This window comes from Gekko japonicus, unplaced genomic scaffold (genome assembly GCF_001447785.1).
Source record: "Gekko japonicus isolate JY-2015 unplaced genomic scaffold, Gekko_japonicus_V1.1 scaffold984, whole genome shotgun sequence".
NCBI classification, from domain to species: Eukaryota; Metazoa; Chordata; class Lepidosauria; order Squamata; family Gekkonidae; genus Gekko; species Gekko japonicus.
The window spans coordinates 425,509-451,618 of NW_015176001.1; the positions used below are offsets into that span (position 1 = coordinate 425,509).

At 41.3% G+C, this 26,110-nt stretch overlaps 1 protein-coding gene across 2 annotated transcripts in view; it reads right to left on the minus strand.

Moving 5' to 3' along the window:
- Positions 1 to 26,110, minus strand: part of ATRX (alpha thalassemia/mental retardation syndrome X-linked) — a 171,502-nt gene that overhangs the window by 96,445 nt on the left and 48,947 nt on the right. For both annotated transcript variants that reach the window (XM_015426440.1, XM_015426439.1), the window contains exons 6-9: positions 20,894 to 21,013; positions 15,626 to 15,735; positions 12,043 to 12,110; positions 7,981 to 10,709 (exon numbers count right to left, since the gene is read on the minus strand). In XM_015426440.1, coding sequence (XP_015281926.1) covers positions 7,981 to 10,709; positions 12,043 to 12,110; positions 15,626 to 15,735; positions 20,894 to 21,013 — 3,027 coding nt within the window. The remainder of the gene's footprint in view (positions 1 to 7,980; positions 10,710 to 12,042; positions 12,111 to 15,625; positions 15,736 to 20,893; positions 21,014 to 26,110) is intronic.

The window sequence follows — 26,110 nt, forward strand, 5'->3', positions numbered from 1 at the left end:
CTGACCCCTTTCTTCCCATGGACTCGGCTACTAAGGCCCAAAATTCCCTTGAGTCATTATTAATTGTGGCCTGCAAGAGGGGTTTCCAACTTTTAATCATAAATTTTTCTGCTTCTTTTTATAAAGTTGGTAAAAAGCCTTTTTGGATTCGAAGTATTCTGGAGGGGGTTGTGCTAAATTTGACCTCCTATAACATTGGTAAATCTCACATAAGTGATTCTTCATCACTTGACATTCATTGTCGAACCACCCATGCCTAATGGCTTCCCCACTGGCCCTTTGTTGCTTTATTTGTAGCCTCATGATCCCGGAGAGGTCGTTAACAAGCTTATCATAAAATGAGATCCGTTCTAAAGATGTATTCTCAGACAGAATTACAAACCTATCTGAATTACTGGGAACCAGGAGCTTGGCAATTTCCACAGTCCTCTGTGACCAGCTAACCCTAGGTAGCTTTGGTGACACACTGCCACCTTTAACTCTCAGACAGTCCCTCATACTGGGACTGACAGAGGCACCCAACCTCAAAGTCAACGGGAGATGGTCACTTTCAGGTTGTTCAGAAATTGCAAAGGCCTTCAACTCTTCCCTGAGGGCTGGTACATAACACTAATCATTTAGTGATAAAGATATATACAAACTTTACTGCCAATATATGCTTGGCATAACCCTAACTGCAACAGTGCTATAACACCTAAATACTTCCCTTCCATAATACTGAATTACATCAAGAATAAGAGTATATCAATGTGACTAGTCAATTTTCAACATTACCAAAACGTGTTATTTTATAATAGAAATCCATGTTCGTTTAAAACATACCACACTGCTAATCAGGTTTTACCTCACATGGCTCCCAGTTAGGATTCCACATACCACCCATCCTTTCCTTTACACTATCAAAAGGGAAGCATGTCATTTTTAATTGCATATACAAATGTTATTACAGAGCCAGTATGTGATAGTATATAGGAGTCCCCAACTTGGTGCCCGTGGGTGCATTGGTGCCCACTATCATCTTTTCTGACACCCGCCAAGTGGTTTTAGAAAGTGGGCCGGGCTAGGTGGAGCTTTTGCCCAGCAAGGCTTCTGAGATCTGATGAGACCGGGCTAGCCTGGGCTATCCAAGCGGCATCAAAATTCCAAAGGTGCCCACAGGATCAAAAAGGTTGGGGATCTCTGGCATATAGCGTTAGACTGAAGAAACTAGGTGGTTTATAAATACTTGTATTTAATTCAATTTAAAACATTCACATCTCCCTTTCCATCATAAACATTCAAGGCACCTTACAGTTATCAGCAAAACAACAAAATCACAAATAAAACAATTCAACCATAAAAACAATAATTACAAGAAGCCTAATCTAAGCTGCAGAGTAAAAGGAGTAATATTTAAAATAAGCTATAAACCACAGACTACAAAGTAGAGCTGTTCTGTACTTTGGCACAAGCCATTAATAATATTCGTGTCATCAAGACCTGAGGATTGTTTGAATTCCTGTCAAACTGTGCCAAAATCTACTGAATGAGAACCCTGAAACAAAGTCTTAAGTTGTGGATAAAATACTTCCATTGCCCCACTTACACCAATATATTGCCAAAGCTGTTCTCCCAGTACAAAATCCCGTTATGAAGCACATGGCTATGCTCCATTTCCTGGAGTTCTCCCTCCTTTTGCCTACAGAGCACACTGGCACCAGTGGTGTGACTGAAGTTAACTTAGGCTCCCCCTAACCCAGAATCAGAACCCCTTTTCATATTATGGTTTCAGATACTGATTAAAAAGGTAACATGCTGACATTATTTACATCTTTCTAGACGTAACTACACTGTGCAAGAAAGACTGCTTTGCCATGTCGAATAAAACTGGAAACAAAGTAAGGACTACTGGTACCAGCATCCTCACATCCAGCAGTTCAAACACGGGATCCAAATGAGGACACCACCATATCTATTTATTAAAATATTTAAGTGTTTATAAACCGTCTTTCATTGTGGCTCAAAGCAGCTGACAAATCATAATTTTAAAACAACATTACAACTTAAAACCAACCAAAACCAAACCGGCGGGGAGGGCAGGATAAAAATTTAATAAAACAAATAAAAATAAAATAAAAACCCCCAAACAGCTCTCCTTCTCCTGAAAAATACCTACAGTTTATTCACCATTAAAAGACCTGAGAAATAAAATGGCCTTGCAGCATCTCCTAAAAATTTCTGAAGATGATGCTCCCCTCACCTGTGGTGACTCCAGCTGATGCCAAGCAAATTCTGGCTCATGCCAGGCGGGCAAACAGGTGAACAGCTAGGAGGCGGCAGCCTGAAGACCACATTTGGGCACAGGAGGACATAACAGGAGGCAGCAGTCCTTTGGAAATGTGGGCTTAGGCCACAAAGGGCATCTTCAATTAGACTTGGAAACAAACTGGCAGCCAATGTTGCCATTCTTAGATAGGCAAGATATGCTCCCACTGGCTAGCCATCACAATAATTGGGCCACCATATTCCATTTTATTTAATGATTAATTTTGAATTTTCAAAGTAAACAACCATATATTTATCATAAACAATATAGATATCTGAGTCTATAAGTCGCCATCAACATTTAACCAAACTGGCAGCCAATGTTGCCATTCTTAGATAGGCAAGATGTGCTCCCACTGGCTAGCCATCACAATAATTGGGCAGCCATATTCCGAACCAGTTGAAGTTTCCAGGTTGTCTTCAAAGGCAGACCAATGTAGAGCACATTACAGTAGTCCAAAGTAAGATCACAAAAGCATGGATCAGCATAGACAGATCAGCTGAGTCTAAGAAAGGTGAAAGTAGGCAACAAGATACAGTGGACAGAGGGCACTCTTGGCCACTACACCAACAGGCTTTTGAAACAGCAAAGCTCAGTCATGAGCACCCTAGCCCCAAAGCTCTTAACCGTCTCCACAAATACTTTTGTCATCCACAGAACTTTTTTTCCTGAGTAGAACAAACCAGGGAAAGTATTCTGAGCAGCCCTCAAAAGAGCAGGAGCCCAAGTCATGATCCAAATCTGTACTGGAATCAGGTGCAAAGCGTCATTAGACACTATGGTGCATAGCATACGCTACGGAATTCTTGAAAATTTATTTCAGATCAGGAGAAGCAGGATCTAACGTCTTCTGCATGTGTTTTAAATGTACAACCGCAAAAGGATGGCTACAGTGCAGGCGTCTGGAGGAAAAGGTTTGTCTGGTTACTTGTCTGATCATGGATCAGAAATAACCAAATAGCTGGCTCAACAAGGGCCAGAGTAATGCTTATCTACACAGATGTTTAAATTAAGAAAAGTTCTAGACTCTCACTATGCCCTACAGGTATGACCAGTTTGGAATGTATTTAATTTGTAGAGACGACAGGAGTGAAACAGAACAGCATCTCTCTAAATTCTGATCATCATTCCTATATTTATATGGGGGGGGGGAGGTGGCCATCTGGAAGATCGTGTACACATATGCGATGTGAGAGTCAAAGACCGAGTTGCGATGAAACCCAGGTTCAGTACAAGTTGAAAAACTCTTGCCCTTAAGGGAAAAACTACACCAATTATTACTTAGCCAAGAAATTAAAAAGTAACGTTACTGTTACCTGCCCATATTCTGCAAAAGGATTACTGACAAGAAAGGACTTTCTCCTTTACCTCCATTGTACCTACTAGCCAAAAGAGGATTGTCCCTTGTCGATTATACAATCATGAGCCTGCTATGTAGGGAGGGCAGGATACAAATCCAATTAAAAAAAACAAATAAATTTCACTGCTATATTTTCTGGCTGGCTAGGAATTTATTTTCTTGACTACTGAAACAAGGATTTACTTTCCTGTCTTTCAATCAATTTTCTGGACACATAATCCATGAATGAATGTGAAGAACAGTTTGGCACTTCTTTTTTGTTTTGTTAAAATTATACAGTAAACAATATTTCAGTAAACTAATATTTAGACCTTTGCTGTTTTAACAACTTATAACTGTCTCCATCCCCAATAGACCAACTCCTGAACCTCCCTCCCACAAAACTCCCATCTATGACTCTATGGCAGAGTGTGTTTCAGCTTCTCCCCTTCAGATTCCAGCATGCACACTTCAGTCTAAGTTGCAGGGATGGGGCAGATGTTTCAACCACTGACAGCCTAAATAGACTCTAGTCACATAAAACTTTAAAATTTTCAACAGCAGACAACCGGGGGGGGGGGGAGTGTTTTTGCTTTCTTCTTTGTGGTCTTACCGTTTGGAATTCTCTTAGTATTGGAACTGGGTGTTTATCAATATGCTGATAACATCCAGCTCTAAATCTCTCTATCCAAATCTCTTGGTGATGCAGCAGAAGTCTTGAGCCACTGCCTGCTGTGGTTAAGAGTGAACATACTGAATTGCCACCGTCAATGGGGTTCAGCTGACCCGTGCTGGCTTGACTAAAAGCCTTGGGGTTTATAGTGGACCCAGCATTACTGCTGGAGAAACAAGTTAATACAGCCTGCAAAAGATGCTTTCTTCCAGCTTCATGTAGCCCAGAAGGTGGCCCCCTACCTAGACTGCCACTCTGACCACCTGGATCCATACCAAAATTAACTATCGCAATGAGTCTGCCCTTGAAGTCAACTTGAAGACAAGACTTGGTACAAAATGCAACCATTCAGTTATTACCAGGAGCCAGACAGAGCACGTACATTACACCCATTCTCCTGTCAGCCTATTAGCTGCCCATCAGTCAGCAGGTTCAGCTGAAGGTACTGGCTATCACAACACGGAAAGCCCTCCATGGCTTCAGATCTTCAAATCCACAGAACAGCTTATCCTTCTATACGCCATCACGGGCAAGATCACCAAACCTCCCTGTAAGCTTTGGAGTTTTGTGAGCAAAAATTCTACTTTGTGAGCTGCTGGCATTAAAGTTGTGAGCGAGCGATTTGGCTGCTGCATAGATTAGTTTGCTCTGGAGCCCCATCCTTCCAGAGCTAAGACAAAAACGTGTGAGCCGGAGGCTAAAAAAATGTGAGCTAGCTCACACTAACTCAGCTTAGAGGGAACACTGTCAACAACACATGCATTCTGCGCTTGCAGCTCCCACATTGTGGAATAGCCCCCTGAAGAGGTCAGGAAGGCTCCCATGTTTCTCTCATTCTGCAGATTACATGTTTTTCAAGAGGTCATTCCTCTAAAGATAATAGGGCCATATTATAACAGAATAGTTCAGGAAGGTGCTTTTTATAAAGGGAATGGGACTGAAGAATATACCACTGTGTATAGTATGTATTACCCACTAGCTGTACTAGCTCTCACTACACTGTTTTCTACTTATGTAATATCATGTTCTGCATTGTTTAAGATATGTCCAATGCTTTACTGGAGAGCCAGTTTGGTGTAGTGGTTAAGTGTGCGGACTCTAATCTGGGAGAACCGGGTCTGATTCCCCACTCCTCCACTTGCAGCTGCTGGATGACCTTGGGCAAGCCATAGTTCTGACAAGAGCTGTCCTTGAAAGGGCAGTTCTTGAAAGAGCTCTCTCAGCCCCACCTACCTCTCAGGGTGTCTGTTGTGGGGAGGGGAAGGGAAAGGAGTTTGTAAGCCGCTCTGAGACACCTTTGGGTAGTGAAAGGCAGGGTATAAATCCAATCTCTTCTCTTCTTCTTTATGCTTTGTTTCAAACTTCTGTTATCCTGGTCCTATTACATTGCTGACTATGTGTTCAACCTATCGACTGCACTGAGTTACAATGTGCAATGTGCCTCAAGTCTCAGTGAGAAAGGACTGTAAATAAATAATGAAAGAATAATTCCTCTTGTCCATAAGAGCCACCATGGTTCCAGAGATATTTTGAGACAGATTTGACTACTACCTTGGAGACCAAGGAATGTGCCGGGGTTTTTTGGGAAGACACTCAGGCTCCTGCGTTAAGCCTGACCTTGCTTTCCTGAGCTACCGATGCAGGCAAGATTAAAGAGAGCAGCACCTAGTATGGCCAGGGCCACAAGGGCCTCTGTCCCTGGCTTCTCCTTGGCACAGATGGAAATTATGTCTGTTTCAAAGGTGTCCATAGACACCAGAAACTTGGTTCTCTCAATCAGGTAAAAATCACAACATGTTTTTATATGGTGCTCGTCATATTCAGTGCTACAGAACACCAAAATACTTGCCAATGTTCATCTACTAGAACCTCTGCTGGAGAACCCCCTTCCTATGCAGAGAAGCCAAGGGCTAGAAACTTTTAAAAAACAAAGCTATGTTGCTATTTTCTGCCAGAGTACAGAGCAAGAATTATACCTCCATCTCCTTGCTCTTTCAAAGAAGGTAATGTACAAGCATTTTTTTAGTCAACAGCACCATCAGGAATTCTGGAATTATCTAGGCAGTGTCAGTGCTTTATTGACACTGGAATGTTTCTACCTGCCTCCCCCCCCCCCCCCCCAAGTAGACAGTTCATGTGGAAGTACACAAGGAACTTTTCACAGGTTCCACTAAGGCTTCCTATTTTTGCTTCTCTTCTTTGGAAAGATAATTTTATATACATACATACACACAAACATACAAATTTTATATTGCCAAGAAAATATCCCCAATTTTTGATAAGCAAAAACATAAGTGATTCATACTCAATAGCATTATAGTGAAAACTCATTAATAAATCAATCTTCAAATATTTGGGGCAATTACACCCAATAAATCTAAGTCTTCTTCCATTATGATGATTTAACAAGTGGATGTTTCAAATTTTGAGGGAGCTATTTGCCAGGCTTTCTGAACAAGGAACCCACCATCACATCTAGCAATGCAACAAATTAGGACATACCCAAGCCCACTGCCATCCATTTGTGCTGTCATGGCCCACCCCATTAGGTATTCAGTAAGGTACAACTGAACAGCACCTTGCCACCTGGCCTCCATACCTACCCACACTTCCCAGGACTCTTTTCTAACCCTAGGCTAGCAAAAGTAAGACAACTTGGTGTGAACACATGAAGCTGTTTTGTAGAAGTCAAACTAATGGTTTATCAAGGTCATTATTTTCTACATGGACTGAAGTGGCTAAGATCTTAGGTGAAGATCCTTCACATCCCCTACTTCTCAATCCTTTCAACTCGGAGATGCTCAGAATTCGACCTGGGACCTTTAGCATGCAAAACAGATGCTCTAACACAGAGCCACAGCCCCACCACAGATGATATATGGATATGCTGCTAGAGAAGCTCTAGCCATCAACAGTTTCAAGTAAGAACTACAAGGAGCCCACTAGATTTCTTTCCACACAAAACATCTACAACCATTGTTCACTATGATGTAATCCAACAACTCCCACATCCCTTTAGATCCCTGTTAGACCGAAACTGAGAGTTAAAAATTTTAATCTTAACACTTTTAAATTATTATACCTACCAAAAACTATCTTAAAATAAAGGTTTTTCCAGTCTAAGCATTCAGATTAAAGAATTAACTTGATTTCTCTCATGCTATAACTGTACTACCCTGAATCTATTTTTCGGTTTCACAACTACCAAGTGTCAATCATGCTCGTGGGAATTTTTAAAAATCCAACCATGATCAGAATAATATGCTGATCTTTTGTATGATATGTTATGTGCTTTTGTACCACTCAAAATGTAAAGACATTCCAAGAACTTCCCGCCCCCAAATATTTAAGGAGAAATACACCTCTTGAAATTATCTGTAAAACAGCAGTACTTTGTGAGAATACTAATCTTACTTCTTTTAAGAAAGAAACAGGATCCAACAGGCTTTTCATGCCCTGCTCCTATTGCGTTCTTGAAACTGCAAGACCCTAAACACACTTATTGCACTACAAAATGAATATTTTCAGTGCAGTCCATGATTCTGTGGCCTACTTTTTGCTGACATAAATACTGTCTAGATTACGAACAAAAACTATAAAACAGTAAGAACTGCACTGCATGAACAAAAAATAGCCATAGTTTAAACTTAATCTTGTGCACACCTGAAGACTGACAGAATCCTATTTTCGTAGCCACCAACAAGCTTTCTGTCACTGGCTTAATTTTCTGCTCATCGCTGCTTCCCTCGCCTACTGAGTTTACGTGGTCGTTTTCAGCCTCATTTGATGAGGATGATGTGCTGCTGCTGCTGGTGGGTTCATCTTTTGTTTTTTTAGTATCAATTCTTCCTCTCTCATTAGGATTACTTTTTTTCTTTCCCTTAATGGGTGCCCCTCTTTTTTTCTTCTTTTTCTCCTCACAGAACTCTTCATCAGAAGAGGACACTAAGTCACTGCTCACTTTTGTTGAATTTTTTCTTTTGGAACTTGCTTTTTTCTTTTCCTTAGCACCATTTCCTTTTTTATTTAAATTATCATCATCTGAAGTATCAATGGCCAATTCTTTCTTAGTGTCTGCAAAATTGCTCCGAAGTTTCTTAGATGTTCTCTCTCTCAGGTTCCGCCTTGTTTTTCCTTCAACAGCACTTTGCTTCTTACTGTTACCTCCTGAAGCACTGCAGCTCTCTTTATCAGGAGAAGACTTGTCAACTTCAGAAGAGGAACCAGTTTGCCCTTTTGCAGAGGTTTCTCCCAGGGTCACACTTTTCTTCTCTTTTGTGCCTTTTTTAGCCTTCTTTCTAGCATCATCTGAAGATTCATTTCTTTGTTCTCGCTTGGGAGACTGCCCGTTATCATCTGAAGATGAATCCAGTCCTTCCTCTGCCAAACATTTGCTTGTGTCTTCTGAAATGTTACTTCCTAATTTTTCAGATGAGGTATCCTGTTTGCTTTTAGAGGAGCTGTCTTTGAAATCCTTTGTTTGCTTTTCCTTAACAGTTGTCTCCTTACAAGATGCCTCTTCTAAAGAATTACTTAGTCGGCCTTCATCTGGAGCGGACAGTTCGTCATCATCAACTTCATTGCATGATCCACCTTCTTGCTGCTGTGAATGCCCTTTCCCTTTTTTACTTGATTCCTCTTCTGAAGACTCGTAATTGTCTCTCTTTGGGTCTTTTTTTATAGCTTTCTTTGTTGATTCAATTTTATTTAAGCCCTCTACCACCTCAGAATCGTAATTGGAAGAATCTGAACAGTTCTGACGTTTCTTTTTAGCAGAAACTTTACTTGACTTTCCTCTTTTGGCATCAAATTCTGACCCAGAACTGGAACTTTTTCTTTTTCGCTTTCCATTATCTTCTTTCACTGGTTGCCTCTGTAGGTCATTTAAGACATCATTGGGTACTTCACCACTGCTGTCAACATCTGAAGAACTATGGCTCATCATGGCTACTTCTTGGAGGACAGCAGGCACCTCATCAGAATCAGAACTTTGGTCCACTCTGTCTAATTTCTTTGAATCCGAAAGTACAGTACTATCAGGAGAACTCAGTCCATCTTTTTCACTTTTGGGCTTTGTTGGTTTTCTTCTGTGTTTTCCATGGCGAGTGTCATTGCTGTCCTCTTCTGAATTAGAGGTCAGTGTGCTAATGTCTGCTGGCCGCCTCAGAGGCGTTGTCTTCACACGTGGAGACCGCCTGAGATCAGGATCTTCTACCAAAGAAACTATTTCACTTTCTGGTGGACATTCAGTACTGCTATTAGAATTTTCTTTTCCACTTTCTTTCTTAACACCTTTTCCTGGCTTTCCATCTGGATCTTCAGCTTTCATAGGAGAACTGGAAAGGGAAACTGGTGTCAGTTTTACAACCAACTCTTTAGTTACTTTGGTAGACTGCATCAACTTCTTCCCCCCCTTACTGTCCTTAGTAGTAGGGTTAGATTTTATAAATGAATTTGTTGTCCCTTGATCTGTTGCACCTGCTGCTTTCTGTGCTTCCATACAAGATTCAAAAATATCTTCAGGAACAGATGAGGGAACAGACACAATGTCCATATCTGTTGCCTCAGCATTATGGGGTTCATACTGAAGCTCTTCAGCTTTCCCCAACTTTTTATCTTTGCAGCCAGCTTTTCTGCTGACTGTTTGTTCGATTACGGGTACACTCTGATTCGTATGCTCACTGATCTCCAGTGTAACTTTATGCTCTTTGAGTTCCTTTTCTTCAGTTTTCTTTACTTCATTATATTCTGCTTTAATGTTAGTTTCTTTCTCTTTGGAGTTTCTTTGCAGAAATTTAGCATCCAGAGCTTGGATCTCCAAATTCAAACTTTCCTCTAATGCCAAATGAGACTTTTTGATGTCACTCAACACAGATTTAAATGCCTTCAGCTGACGTAAGCGTACTTTTGAGTTTATTTCAGAGTTTTCACATGCCTCCTTCAAAAAATTTACAAAGCTAGTGTTCATATTTGTTGTTGTTTCAACCAGTTTTTTTGTTTTTTTAAGCAAGTCTTTTGGCACCATTAATGCTTTGTAGGAATACGTTAGAGCACCAGAATATGAATGACCTAATTTCTTTTCTTCTCCATTACAGCTATTTTTCTTTGAGGAATATTTAAGTGTATTGTCATACATTTTGTTTTTGTCATTCTCAACTCTGATTCTCTTTTTATTTTGCTGCAGTAATTGTTCTAAATTTTCAAACACACTATCACAGGCAGTAACCAGGTCCAGCAATGGTTCCGGATGGCAAATATAGCAGTGCCACTGGTTATTCTCATCCATGATGGTAGACAGCTCCTTTCGACCCAAGTTGCGCAATATGCACTTCTTGCAGAAAGCGTTATGGCAAAAGTCGCAGCAAATTAAGTTTCCACCTTCAGCACACCATCTGAAATTGAAGTGTGAAATTTTTTTATAAAATGTGTCAACACACACAAAAAACTATTTTTAGTTTCATCTACATTTAAAACCAGTTAATTCGTTTTACTACAGGGGGGGGAGAGGATTTAGTGCTATTCTGCAACATAAGAATACCTAGAGCACTTATTATTATTATTATTGTTGTTAATTAACAAGGGAATTATACTGTAGAGATTTTAAATGGTTTTAAATATGTTTTATATATGGGCTTGTGCCCGATTGTAAGCCGCCCTGAGCCTGCGAAGCGGGGAGAGAGGGCTATAAATTGAACTTATAAATAAATAAATAAATATGCCTTTAGGGTTATGTTCATGCTGCATTTGCCCCACAGAAAGTCACAAACCCAACACCATCCCTCAGATTTGTTGCATCTGTGCTGCACATTAATTCTGGCTAGACCAAATGCAAATTAAGTGTGACTTCTCCTATGCCTCTAGAAGTAAACAGAGCAGATATTAATACCTTACTATAAGGGTCCCCTAACTGGCGCTCGTGGGCACCATAGTGCCTGCCATTCTAGGTGCCCAGCAAGCATTATTGGAAAGCAGGTGAGGCCAGGAGGGACTCCTGCCTAGCAGTGCTTCCAATTGGCTGTGCAGATTAAAACAACACTGTTTCAGCGGCGGCTATCACCAGAGTATGGCTTTTATTCTCTCTCACTCCCCTTTCCCCTTGATTTTTTTTCAAATTACTCCTCTAGTCCCAAGCACTGGGCATCCTCTGTGTGTGTTTGGCGAGGGGGGTGCACTCCCCCTCCCACAGCATCCAATTTGTGGTTGTGCCCACCACCCTGTGTCAGAATTCCAAAGGTGTCCAAGGCTCAAAAAGGTTGGGGACCTACATGTTAACTCTCAGTTTAGAAATCAATTCAGCAATCAGGTAAATTTACTCTTACTACCAGAAACACAAACTGTAAGATTGTATTCCATATCCACAGAAAATTTCACTCAACCTTTATCACTGATGCATGTCAAATTCACTGGAAACCACATTAATAATTTGGACCAGAATCCAAATTGCTACTGGAAAATTGTCTTTCATTCTTTCTTTCAACAGCAAAACCCCAGGTAGCATCACAAACTGCTTCTGAGCCTCAGTTCAGTTTCTCAGCAGTTTGGCAGGCAACCTGGGGACAGGGCTGTGCTTTGGGAAACAGAGAAAATATTCTTGGGTGCAGGGAACTAGTTATGTGGTTCATTATAAACATTATAAACAAGACCAAGCTGGTCGAAGTACATCCAAATTTACTCCTACTAACCTACTAAATTTGACAAAAGAGAGAAATCTCTTTATATACCTACCTACACTGTTCATCCATTCCATCTGAATCACGGCTGATGTCATCACTCATATAATATTTGAAGCAAGTCTATGAAGAAAAGAAGTTTTTTCTTTCAGAAACTTCGAATTGCATTGCCAGACTATACAAAATGTAACATATTAAATACTGCTCCTGAACTCAAGCTCTCGTGAATAACCATGGAAAGACAGAATAAATAGAGAGTTGCCCAAAAAGACCAACACAACCACTTTTAACTTTAAAATATAATAATAATAATCTTTCAATTTATTAATCGCTCAATCCTGCAGAGCTGCTGGCTCTGAGCGATTTACAGTTACACATTGACGAGGGACTAACAATGATTCAGTTTTGACCCTTTCTACTTTCAGTTTCTTCCTCACATGTCCCCTCATGAGGGGGTGAACAAACATGTGGACAAGGGGGATCCAATAGATATTGTTTACCTTGACTTCCAGAAAGCTTTTGATAAAGTTCCTCATCAAAGGCTCCTAAGTAAGCTCAAAAATCATGGGATAAAAGGACAAGTCCTTTTATGGATCAAAAACTGGCTAATTAATAGGAAACAGAGAGTGAGTATAAATGGGAAATTTTCTCAGTGGAGGGTGGTAAGCAGTGGGGTACCGCAGGGATCAGTACTCGGTCCGATGCTTTTTAACTTGTTCATTAATGATTTGGAGTTGGGAGTAAGCAGTGAAGTGGCTAAATTTGCAGATGATACAAAGTTGTTCAGGGTGGTGAGAACCAGGGAGGATTGTGAGGCACTCCAAAGGGATCTGTTGAGGATGGGCGAGTGGGGGTCAACATGGCAAATAGGGTTCAGTGTGGCCAAGTGCAAAGTGATGCCCATTGGAGCCAAAAATCCTAACTATAAATACAAGTTGATGGGGTCCGAACTGGCAGAGACTGACCAAGAGATCTTGGAGTCGTAGTAGATAACTCAATGAAAATGTCGAGACAGTGTGCAACTACAATAAAAAAGGCCAATGCTATGCTCGGGATTATTAGAAAGGGAACTGAAAACAAATCAGCCAGTATCATAATGCCCCTGTATAAATCAATGGTGCGACCTCATTTGGAGTACTATGCACAGTTCTGGTCACCACACCTCAAAAAAGATATTATAGCATTGGAAAAAGTGTAGAAAAGGGCAACTAGAATGATCAAAGGGTTGGAAAGTTTAAAGCACTTGGGGCTCTTTAGCTTGGAGAAACGACAACTGACGAGTGACATGATCAAGGTTTATTATGCAAGATTATGCAAGGGATAGAGCAGGTTGAGAAAGAAGTACTTTTCTCCCTTTCTCACAATACAAGAACTCGTGGGCACTCAATGAAATTGCTCAGCAGTCAGGTTAGAACAGTTAAAAGGAAATACTCCTTCACCCAAAGAGCGATTAACACATGGAATTCACTGCCACAGGAGGTGGTGGTAGCTACAAGCATGGACAGCTTCAAGAGGGAATTGGATAAGCATATGGAGCAGAAGTCCATCAGTGGCTATTAGCCACAAGGTATAGATAGACACTCTCAGGCTGGTGCAGGTGATGCACTGTATTCTTGGTGCTTGGGGGGGGCACAGTGGGAGGGCTTCTAGTGTCCTGGCCCCACTGCTGGACCTCCTGAAGGCACCTGGTATTTTTGGCCACTGTGTGACAGAGTGTTGGACTGGATGGGCCATTGGCCTGATCCAACACTGGCTTCTCTCTTATGTTCTTAGAAGACACGAAGGCTTCCCTTTTTTTGTGTTACTGGTTTCTTTTCCATGGACCAGGGAAAGATTAACAAAAGATATCATCCCAAATACACCATGTTACTTTCTACTTACAAAAAAAAGTTAAGAAACTGACCAAAAACTAGTCCAACCATGCCCTCACTTTCATCACAGCAGCTTTAGGGCAATGAAGAAACAGAAAAATGAATGCTATAAATGACCAGTTTTATAACAGGTTTGGGGGAAGGGGTGCCTGCATAGTAGAGAAAGAGTCAAAATCCTTAGTGTGAAATTATCAAATACATGTGTTCATAGATAGTCCTATATAAAAAGGTAATGTTAATGTTAAGAACCTGTAAGAGTTAGGAAGTAACACTACTTCTGTGAGCAAAGTAAAGGTACAGAGTATGTAGGCATCTGGGCAGCCTGCCAAGCAGTAGAGCTGTTCCACAGTTAGTTGCCAGGGGAGGTGAATTCCCTCTGAGGTTTTCAGTGAGTGTCTCTCATATTTATATGAGACAGAAGAATTCAAAATACATCACTTCAAGCCTGTTGATCAGATAGTTTACGATTTAACCACTTTCACTGGTGTTTAGTTTAGAGTCAATGAAATGAAGGTCTGAAAGTAGTGAAATTTGACTGAGAACAATGCAAGAAAACCTTTGCGTGCTAGCCTGTAGTGGAGGCTAGAGAAAGGGAAATTGGCCATTTAAGGTCTGTTGAGTGGGGAGAACGAACATACAGGCTGCCACCACTCTTAGTTACAGTAATGCTAAAGAACAAAACAAGGTGAGTCTGCATACCAAATGTCCAGTTAAACAGTCACAATGCATTTTAATAGTCATTGAAACATTTCTTTAACAAACCTTTTTACATTTGGCACTTATTATTGCTTGATCTGTGTTTCTGTTTATCCTGTTCCTAGTATAAACCAAGCTACAAGGTATAAGTGTGTTTCTCCTTGAGGGGTAAACAATGGCACTGAAAACCAAATAAATACATAGAAATATCCCATTCGTCTCAAAGCTGCAGTGTACCTGAGGACTGGGACCAATGTTCCCTCTAATTCTGTTTCCCCTACTGAGCAGAGCAGTTCACATCCTGAGCAGAATGTAACTGCTGTAATCTTGCAATGGGCAATGGGCAGTGCAAGACTGTTAATGAGTGGCTGCCCATGTACACAGGGAACCCTGACTGGGACTGATCAAACTTACAAACCCCACAATGCATACAATCACCAAAAAGAAAAGAACTGTACATTGCCAGGGGGTGGCAAGAAGTGGTAAGAGGGAAAACGAGGCATACGTGTGTCCTGTGCACAGAACTGCATTCCACTCTCTCTCTCCCACACACACTTTTATGAATGGAAAGATGGAAAGTGCTGTCAAGTCACAGCTGACTTCTGGCGACCCTGCAAGGTTTTCACAGCAAGGGGCGAACAGAGGTGGTTTGCCACTGCCTGCCTTTGCACAGCAACCCTGGGCATCCTTAGTGATCTCCCATCCAAGTACTAAGCAGCTCCAACCATGTGTGGCTTCTGATGAGATCAGATGAGCCCAGATCATCCAGGTCAGGGACAATTTTATGAATAGGGTACATGTTTTTCCTCCACCACCAGTATTCCCAAGTGCTTATGAGAGAAAGTAGTTATTTTAGTGTATTAAGGCCTGATATTACAAAAACCTCTGTGTGGGTGGATGGTGAGAGGGGGATTAATCCCATTATAAATAAAATAAGGGATGTATTCAGGCACAAGAGGCCTACCTGTCGTCTGCCCCAGGTGACTGCTGGTCCTTGGGGGGAGCAAGGTGTGTTTCCAAACCAAACTGTCAGGGTAAGTAAGATACCATATATTTAATATTGCTCCATACCTTACAAATAAGTACGCTCAATGCGGGATGTCTGTAGATTGAATCTTTCTGGAAATGGTTCACTTGCTGCCCGCAAGCTGTACAGCTCACAATACCATGCAGCCCTTCCTCTGTAATAAAAAAGCGGGCGTTATTTTTTTCCTACACAAAGCTTTTTCTCTATCGAATTTAGTTTACATATTCAGAAAGACAATGGCATTTCACATCGTTAACAGAACTATTTTATAAAAGCTAGAGAAAAAGGTTAATCATTCATAACCTGAAAGATTAATAAAAATATTCCACCCCTCACATACAAAGATTTTAAGCTTCTCAAATAAGAATGTGCTTCACAATAAAATACCTAAATGGCTAACTATTTATGCGTCAAGGTTCAGTACGATCTATTTAACAGCACACAGGAAGTTACATTTCCCCAGCTGACAGTAGAATTGCTACCTAAATTTGCAGTTTTTAAAAAAGCTTGTAAGATTTAATTCACGCAAGCGTGTGTCACTATGAAGCCTTATCAAGGTGCTGAATGTTGAAAATGAGAGGAGAAGAAGAGTCACCAATTTACCTATAGTCAAATCATAATTTGTTTCCTGGGCTTGTGCCCCTGCACCACAGCTGCATCCTGCGCATGGAAAATTATTCTTCTTCACCAGGATACTGCAAGTTGCATTCTTCCCTTGCTATGATAAATTACTAATGCAACACTACGCCCATAAACCAGAAGTGAAGCTGCTTCAATGGCTTTTTGAATATTATGCAAACAGGACTACCAACAGAACGTCATTATTTCAGAATTTTTTCCCCCCAGAACAGTATAGTCGAAAGGAAAGCGAAAGGGAAGGAAAGAATGGTCAAATCCCTTCAGGATTCTTGGAAATTAAAATCCACTATAATGGAAGCTCAGTTCATGAACGGTAGCCCCAAATCTAAAATGATGCAAATTCAGGGAAGCCTTAAGGGCCCTTAAATGGCAAGATGGCTTCCTTTAAAATGTGAAAGCCTTGCCAAAAGCTGGAAAGCATGGACCTGGACTTACTAGGCAGTTCAGTTTTGTGAGCCTGCAGGGGCGAGAGGAGGAGATGCAGCTGCTTGCTTTGCGCAGCATAGCAGGCCACACCTGGGAGGCTGCCATGGCCATGCGGCCTCCCTTCTCCTTCCCTCCAGCCTAGCCAATCAGGTATGGCCTGATATGGGGGGTGCAGCCAGCTAATCAGCCTGCAGGCAGGTCAGTCAATGGATCCATTTGCCCCATGCTGCGCCAAGGCTCTCACAGCTGTAACTAATAAAAGTTGTGGCCAGTTTCAACCCAATGTAAGTTGTCTGTATTATTCACATGCTGGGGGGGGGGGGGGGGTTTGCCCGTGCCCTGCCTCTCCCTTCAGAGCTGGGCCTGCAAATGAGAAGCAGAACATGTTTCTGGCAAAACAAATACAGGTTAGTAAGGTGAGTGAAAAGAGAGCACAAGGACCAATATTTCTAAAAACAGTAAACATACATAGATTAGAAATTAGTTAAATGACAGGAAGCAGAGAACAAAAATAAATAGACCGTTCTCCCAATGGAAGTAAGTAAATTGTAGAGTTCTACAAGGATCACTATTGGAACTAGTGCTATTTATCACAAACGTTCTGGAATTGGTGGTAAGCAGAAAACTGGCCAAGTTTGCAAGATGACACCCACATTATTCAAGATGGTGAGAAACAAAATGAATTGTTAGGAGCTCAAAAAAGCTCTCTCCAACTACATAGCAAATGTGGCTGGATGGTCGGGTAGAGTGATGCAGACTTGGATAAATATATCCTGGTGGGTTCTGAACTGTTGATGGCTTAGCAGGAAAGGGATCTTGTGGCTGTGGCAGAAAGCTCGATGGAAGTGCTGACTCAGTGCACAGCACTCAGTGAAAAAAGCAAACACTATGCTCGGGATCACTGAGAGGGGGTTGAAAACAAGCCAGCCAGTATTACAATGCTCTTGCCTACATGTACAATGCAACACAATTGGAATATTGTGTACCATTCTAGACACGTTAGGACAAGAATACCGTAGCCCTAAAAAAAAATTTCAGAAAGGGGGAAGCAAAATAATCAAGGAGTCGGAGCAATTTCTCTATGAGGAAAAGATGAAGAGGGTTTTTTAAGCTAAAAGGCTTAAATGGCAACACAACAGAAGTTAATAAAAGTGGGGGGGGGGTCAGAGAATATCCTCCCTTTCCCATAATACTAGAACTTATAGTCACCTAACGAAACTGATGGGCGGTACAGTCAGAACAGGAAGAAAGGGAAGAATATACCCCAAACTTGGAAGAAGTATCATGAATGGATATAAGATTGTCACCCATTACAGACCTTAATGCAAAAAGTCAATTAGGACACTATATTCTGACACATCATTTAAGTAATTGTTTCAAGCTATTTAATTACTTTATAACAAGCACCAATTCTGTTTACAAAGATAATTAATTGTTCACTTAGTACTTGGTTTTTATTCATAAGTTAAGGTTATCTCTATTGTCTAAACTAAAAAATACCATCTCTACAAATTATGTACATATCATAGAAGTATATATATATCTGTTGTTGTATGTGTTGAAATTGTTACTTGATTGCACTGTTTATCTATTTTATCCCCAAAACTATTTTCTGATTAATAAATAATAATAATAATAAAAAAAAGAACAGGAAGAAAGTAGAATGTTTTTACTCAGAGAGTGACTGGTGTGCAGAATTTGCTGCAGTGGGATATGGTGATGGTCACTAGCTTGGCCAGCTTTAGAAGATTATAAAAGTTCACGGAGAACAGCACCATCAATGGTTATCAGTTACAAAGTCTAGCTGGAACCCCCACGTCCAGAGGCAGTAACCATCTAAACATCAGCATGGGGGGGGGGAGATAACAACAGGGAGAATTGTTATGTTTCTATCCTTTACTTGTCGGCCTTCTAGAGGCATCTGGCTAGTGCTAAACAGAATGCTGTACTATATAAGACAGCACAGGTACTATTACACGGGGGGGGGGGGGGGGACTGAAAACTCATCCATTCTCAGATGTATACACAACATGCTGCTGCGCAAGAACAGCCCTCAGAAAACGGTTCATCTTGTTTAGAATTCTGTTTCCAGCAGCAGCAAGTCAGATGCCTCTGAGAAGTTTACAATCTCATCAAGGAAATGGCCTTCCCTCATTAACATTGCTAAATACTTTCAGGAGGTTCGTATGAAGTAACACAGTGGCACCTTAAAGACTAACAAAGTTTAATTCTGAGTATAAGCTTTTGTGTGCATGCACATCAAAGCTTATACCCTTTGTTGGTATTAAATGTGCAGCTGGACTCAAATTTTGTTCTGTTTCTACAAACTGACATTCTTTGCAGCTGTCATAGCATATAACTATTGACAGACCTATACCCCACTTTGTCTAATCTTTCTTATGGTAGTGAATTCCATAATGGTAATTTAATTGAAGAAATGCCTGCCTGGAACCCACTGCCAAGTGATGCATGGCGTCCAGACTGCTGGTTGACATGGACAGAGAGGTAGTTGAGAACTGCACTGAGTGAGTACAAATCCCTGAGGTCAGATGGTGTGCACCCAAGAGTGCTAAAAAACGTCCTGGAGAGCTTGCAGAGCCTTTTGTCCATCATCTTCCAGACCTCTTGGGAGGTCAGGAGACGTGCCACAAGACTGGAGGACAGCAGATGTTATCCCAATTTTCAAAAAAGGGAGGAGGGATGACCTAGGAAACTACAGGCCAGTCAGTCCTACCTCTGTCCCAGGGAAGATACTGGAGCAGATTTTAAAGGGACTGATTTGCCAGCATCTAAAGGACAACTTGGTGATCTGGGGAAGTCAGCACGGATTTGACTCCAACTGGTCCTGCCAGACCAACCTCATTTCCTTCTTTGATCAAATGATGAGCTTACTGGATCAAGGGAATGCTATTGATGTTGTTTATCTGGATTTCAGTAAAGCTTTTGACAGGGTTCCCCATGGTGTTCTGATGGGTGAACTAAAGGGCTATGGACTGGACTCTAGGTTAGGTGGATAGGGAACTGGTTGGAGAACAGCACTCAAAGAGTAGTTGTTAATGGCATTTCATCTGAATGGAGGGAGGTGTTCAGTGGGGTGCCACAGGGCTCGGTTCTGAGCTTGGTACTTTTCAATATTTTTATAAATTATCTGGATGGGGGTGTGGAGAGGCTACTTATTAAATGTGCAGATGACACCGAATTGGGAGGAGCAGCGAACACACCAGAAGAAAGAGAATTCAAGGGGATCTGAACACACTGGAAAAGTGGGCAGATGCGAACAAGATGCGATTGAACAAAGATAAGTGCTGAGTTCTACATCTGGGTAACAAAAAAGAGGAACATGCATACTGGATGGGGGATACACATCTGGATAGCGGTGTGTGTGAGCAAGTTCTTGGGGTACAGGTGGACTAAAAGTTAAAAATGAGCAGCTAGTGTGATGCAGCAACAAAACAAGCCAATGCAAGATGTCATAGTCCCAGTGTACACTGCACTGGTCAGGACACGCCGGGAGTACTGTGTGCAGTGGGAGGCCTCCTTCAAAAAGGATGTAGACAGAATGGAGTGGTGTAGAGGAGAGAGAGGAGGATGATCTGGGGCCTGGAGACCAAGCCCTAGGAGGAAAGGCTGAGGGACTTGGGAATGTTGAGTCTGTAGAAGAGGAGGTGAGGGGGGACATGACTGCTCTATTTGAAGGGTTGTCTCTTAGAGGAGGACAGGGGGCTGTTCCTGTTAGCAGCAGAGGAGAGGACTCACAAGAATGGGTTTAAATAAAGGGTGAAAAGGTACAGGCTGGATATTAAGAAAAGCTTTTTTACAGTAAAAGTTGTGCAACAGTGGAATCCGCTGCCTGGGGAGGTGGGGAGGTCCCCCTCCCTGGCAGTCTTCAAGCAGTGGCTGGACAAACACTTCTCAGGGATGCTCTATGCTGATCCTGCATTGAACAGGGGGTTGGACTGGATGGCCTGTATGGCCCCTTCAACTCTGTGATTCTATGGTTCTATGACTTCCTAACTAAAGATTACATAACAAAAGACAGAGGAAGAAAATCTCAACCTACACGCTGAGTCTGCACCATTCTGCATTTTCTAAATATGTCCTGCCCCTGAAATGCAGAAGGAACAGTAAATAAATTAATCAGATGAATGATTCTGTCCCTAATGAACGGAGTAACAGAATCACATTCTAGGAATAGACAAGTAATATATACTTTCTAAAAATAAAATAACCATGTATGTTGCATTTACCTCCACGTTTTTTTGGAATTTCAGGTTTCACTCTAGAAGTATTTCTGTTTCTAAATTCAGGTCCTTTAAAATCATCTTTGTCTTCATTAAGCACTGGCTCTGGCTGTACTACTACTGTACCTAAAAAGATGACAGTTAAAAAATTATGCATAAAAATGCAGAAACCCAGGATCAAAATCTAGCTGTAAATGCAAAAGAACACCAAAGGAAACGCCACAGATTCAGCAGGGCTTTCATATGTGTTAATACAGAAGTAGTCAATGCATGGTGTGAGGGACTGCTTGATTCTTCAAACAGAGGGCTGGAAGCATACAGATTAATTATTAAAGTCGGCACCGCCACAGAGCTAGAGTATTTAACAGCACACTGCATATAGAGCTTGGGAGAGGGGAGGTTCCCTCGCCTGCAAGGACTTTTCTTCAACATTTCTTACAGGAAAAAAATGGGGGGGAAACCAGAAAAAATCCTATGAATATGAAATGCTTCACGTTTGGAATGAGTGAAACACAAGAAAAATGAAAAGATCTGTAGCCCACTAAAACTAGAAAAAAGACATTCACAAAAAAGTGGAGGAAAAAAGGGTGCAAGTAATCTATTTTCAAAAAGCAAAGATTCATAAGTTTTAAAGAACAAACAGCAATACTTTAAAGTAAAAAATTTAAAAAAGGATTCCTTGCATTAGAATATGTTGTACGGTTATTTTGTGATAATGGAACACTGATGAATACGCTGTTGAAACATGTTTGGTCCTTTGTTTTATTCCAGCCCAAGGAGCATTTTATATATTTTACTGACTTTGAGGTATTGCTGTTTATTAAAGTCTACATATCATAGCTTTTTAAGGACAGATTTTCTTACACTCATTTTTCCTCAACCCCTTTAAAAAACATTTTATGACAAGTTTTACTCTCTCAAAATAGTTCGAGATCTGTATAGTATGTAAGCCTGTATGCCTAGTAAGCCTATTCAACCATACAAGGTAGGCCAAGGTGAGAGAGTGACGAGCATCACCCCAGTCATAATTCAACCATCTAGTTTAGGGCGCCCCCCTTGACACTACTTAGAAGTTTATGAGGAGTGTGCCCTGCCACAAAAAAGCTGCCATCGATGTCGAGGCTGATCATTAAACGTTCAGAGGCTGTAGGCCACTGTTTCTGAACAGGCACGCCTTGGCCCCGGTTCTTCTGAAGCACCTCCTCCTACAATGAGGTAGAGGAAAGCCCAAACTGTCTCTGAGAAAGCAGCAGGATGCGGGTGGCTTGGATACTGTCAAATGCAAAATGTATTTAAAAATAAGTGTATAGTTAACAAGATTATTATCAACTACATTGACCAAAATCAAAAGGGTTTTATTGGGAAAAGGAGTGGGCCAGCTAATATTAAGAGGCTGTTGATTTATAAAGCAAACTGCATCTCATACTACAGACAAAATGATGCTGATATTTATACTCAAACAGGCTTTGGACAGGATGGAACAGGAGTGTCTAGCAAGAGTACTAGAGGCATTTCATCTTGTGGTAAACTTAAAAGCTGGGCTGCATTCATAAATGACAACCCATCAGTAAGAGCGGTTGTGGACGGTGCTGTCTCTGGAAAGTCTTCACATGCTATTTAGAATAATAAAAAAAATACACACAGTGTCTTACTTTTGGAAATCAAATATCAAAAATATGCTTATATGTAGATGATGTTTCTTTTACGGTAACTAAACCAACAGAGTCAGAAAAAATTAAGGAATTTGGTATTTTTATGTGTGTGCCCACGCGTTGTGTCTGCACCTGGAAGTCACGCTGACCTCTGGTGACTGACCCCTACTGGGGGCCTGGAGGATATTCAGAGAGGTGGCTGAATAAAACCTGCCCCCGTCCTCCCAACTGCTGGTATTTCAAGGACGTCTCCCTTAGCTTCCATGATCTGACAAGATCAGGCTTGCCTGGGCTATCTGGGTCATGCCAAAACTAAGAAATCTGATTATCCATTTGGGTCCGTTTCTGGTTATACAGTAACCCTAATGAAATCTGAATCTTTATGCTTTAATATATCCTAAGTATGTAAGAAACCTGTAACAAACTCTGTTCCACCCTTCTGAGAAGTCAACCAGTTAAGTCACATTCCATTTGACCTGCTTCCTTTTGCCCAATATCGTACAGCAACTGTAAGAGTAGAAAAACTGACTATATTCATCCTTTCCTCAACCGAGCCAACACCTTGTAGCTCTGAAGCAGTAAACAAGGCTTCAGAAGCCACTCCCAGCCACCTAGCTCACCCAGAGCCCAGCAGCGCCAATGCTGTCAGAGGTGAGCTGAGTTGCAGGAAAGGAGAAGCAGCAGGAGACTCAAGGCCTGTTATCAGCTAACTGATGAGATGGATGAGTAGTTTCAGGATCACTGACAAGGAACTGGCTGCAAGTGTAGCTTGCTAGGACTTGGCTATAAAATCATCTGGGAGAAACAGCAGTTCCGTGCATGCAACAAGTACACATTGCTACTGAACCACTGACCTTGCTGCTACCTGGGCACTGGAGCCTTGACCCTTGGAGTGGACCTGACTATCAGCCCTGACCCTGGACTGGACTTGCTGCCTGAATCCCTTGACACTAGACTGGACTTGGCATACCTGCTCTCTGGAACCTGACTTTTGGACTGGACCCTGGTTACTCTCCGCAACCTTGCCCGTGACCTGCCCTGCTGAATCCCAGACCCTGCCTCCTGGGAGGGCTGCATCAGTACAGCCACTCCATTACATGTCACTTAAGGTTGGGAGGAAGGGGAGGATCTTCACACACTGAGACATTGCCAGGAAAGGGAGGGAGGCAGATGTGGTCTGCAACAGCCAGGCATCTCCCATAAAATATACTCTCACCCCCAAACTGGCTTCTATTGGCTCTTTACCAAGCTTTCTTTGGGTTACCTGCCTCAACTCTGACATGGCAATATACCTAAAATGAAATGAAACTAACTAAATTTGGAATTTGGAATGGTAGATTGGAATGTATTTCTCTTATCTGGGGACAGGGGAGATAACCCTACACAGCCAATTGCCCCACTTCAAAGAAGATGCTAAGGTCGTCTCTATGCTTGAGAGGAAAGGAATTGGTCGTAATGACAGGGCCTCAGTTAATTACTCTCAGCATCTGCCTATCAATCTCCAATCTTGACATATTTATTTCCTTCACTATGTTCCCCCCAAAATTATACCCAAACAAAAGGTAACCATATAAACTAAGCTTTTTCTTCCTGTTTGGCCATTGAATCTGTTAAACATCTTCATTATGCTGTATACTAATTTACTGCTAGCCCTCTGCCTATATGTATGGACTGGTAATTTCCATTTCATTGTATCTGAAGAAGTGTGCATGCACACGAATGCTTATACCTTGAATAAAACTTTGTTGGTTTTTAAAGGTGCCAGATATGTTTGACGAATATTATGAGTGTTTTTGTTTGATATATATTACAAGTGTTTTCTTTTTTGGATGAAGTGTTTTATTGTTTGGTTTTTATACACATATATTCTAGTTTTTTTAAACTATGATTTTCTACATCTTTTTTTTATTTACCATTACAGCAAAACCAGAATTTGTGCCTAAATGATAATTAAAACAACAAATGCTAGTTCAAGCAACAGCAGGAGTCTTTAGGAGTTATGTTTTGCCTTAATGTGAACCTATACCTTTCACAACCTGTCCCAGTCCAACCTTGACTTGGGAGAAAGAGGAAGCCTGCTTAAGAGCAGCCATTGGTCCATTATACCAGAGGTTCCCTGTGCCCCCCAACCTCCAGGAGAAGACCCACCATCTTCTATAACACAGCAGGCTCCCATTCAAAAAACAGAAGCGAACCCCCAGCACCCTCAAAGTCTTATCCAGGAACAAACAAAACAGCAAACTGGAGCCAAACCTGGAATGAAGTGGAGGAGCCTAGCACCTTGAGGCATCTCCTATTACAGCCTCTTGCAGGAAGAGAGCGCTCTCTAGCTCTCTGTGGGATCCAGGACACAACTCTGGCTACAGCAAAGGGTGACATTATAGATAAACCTTCAACTGGGCTCTAGGTTTCAATGGTTTACAGCTCTCCTCCCTAGCTTGATCCAATCACAGACAACTCCTTGCAGCAAGGCTCCTGCACTGTCTGATTCTGGCTTCCAGCCAGAGACCTTGTGCCTTTCCCCGTTTGGCTACGTAGAGAAAGGAACAATACCTAGACAATTATGGTGACATACAGAGTACCTACTAATATAAACTTGTGAAGCGTGGACATAAGAAATGAAAGTACTTCATTTCTAGCTATATCTTAGATTGTCTAAAATTATGAATTTCAAAACTTACATATTTCAGAGTAGACACAGAAGACCTATAGCTAAATTTTAATATATCATCCAAACTTTGCAGGCTGGGGTTCCTTTGCAGGCTGGGGTTCCAACACTTGCAGGAAATGGACAAGACAGATAAGGGTAAGCCCAAGGGTAAACTTAACGTAAACAAGGGTCTTTTTCCAATTGCGGAATCAAAAGACGTCACATAGGGGAGCGGGAAAAGAGCAAAAGCAAGAGAATATGAAATAGCTGACTGAGAATTTAAGTGCCAAACTCCAAACATTAAAACAAAAACTCTGATGCCTCTGGGAGGACTTTATAACACTACAGAGCAGATTATAGGCTAAATTAGAGCTATAAGTAAATTGTAGCTTTATGGGCACCCTGGTTTAGAAGCCACCCTATCTGCAGCAACAGGCACAGCAAATATAGCAATGGAACTCTGAATTAGTTTGCAAAAAGAGATACAAACTTTGTAACATTTGGAAGGACAATAACATTACTATATTCCAATGAAGACAGATAAAAAGAAGTGTGTATAAATTCTGCTAAACTTTTTAAGGCTTGCTGTACATTAGTTAATTTATGAACTTGATTCCAATCATTTATATATGTCTGTCGTTTTTCTAGAAAGACTTCTTTCCTCTAGAAATTCTTGTATTGCAGATACTTAATAGCTCTTATATTGTGCATTAACTTGATGTACCATATTGTCCTCATCCATTCATACCTAACTGGGAGTTTCTTTTTCCAGGATAGAGCAATTAGGATTCTGCCTGCTGCCAGCATACTAAGTATTAATATTCTGAAAGTACATGGTACTGCTATAGATAAGATCCCAAACAGCAAAACTTGGATCTTTACGTATTTGCTTACCAAGGACCTTAAACCCTCAAATATTTT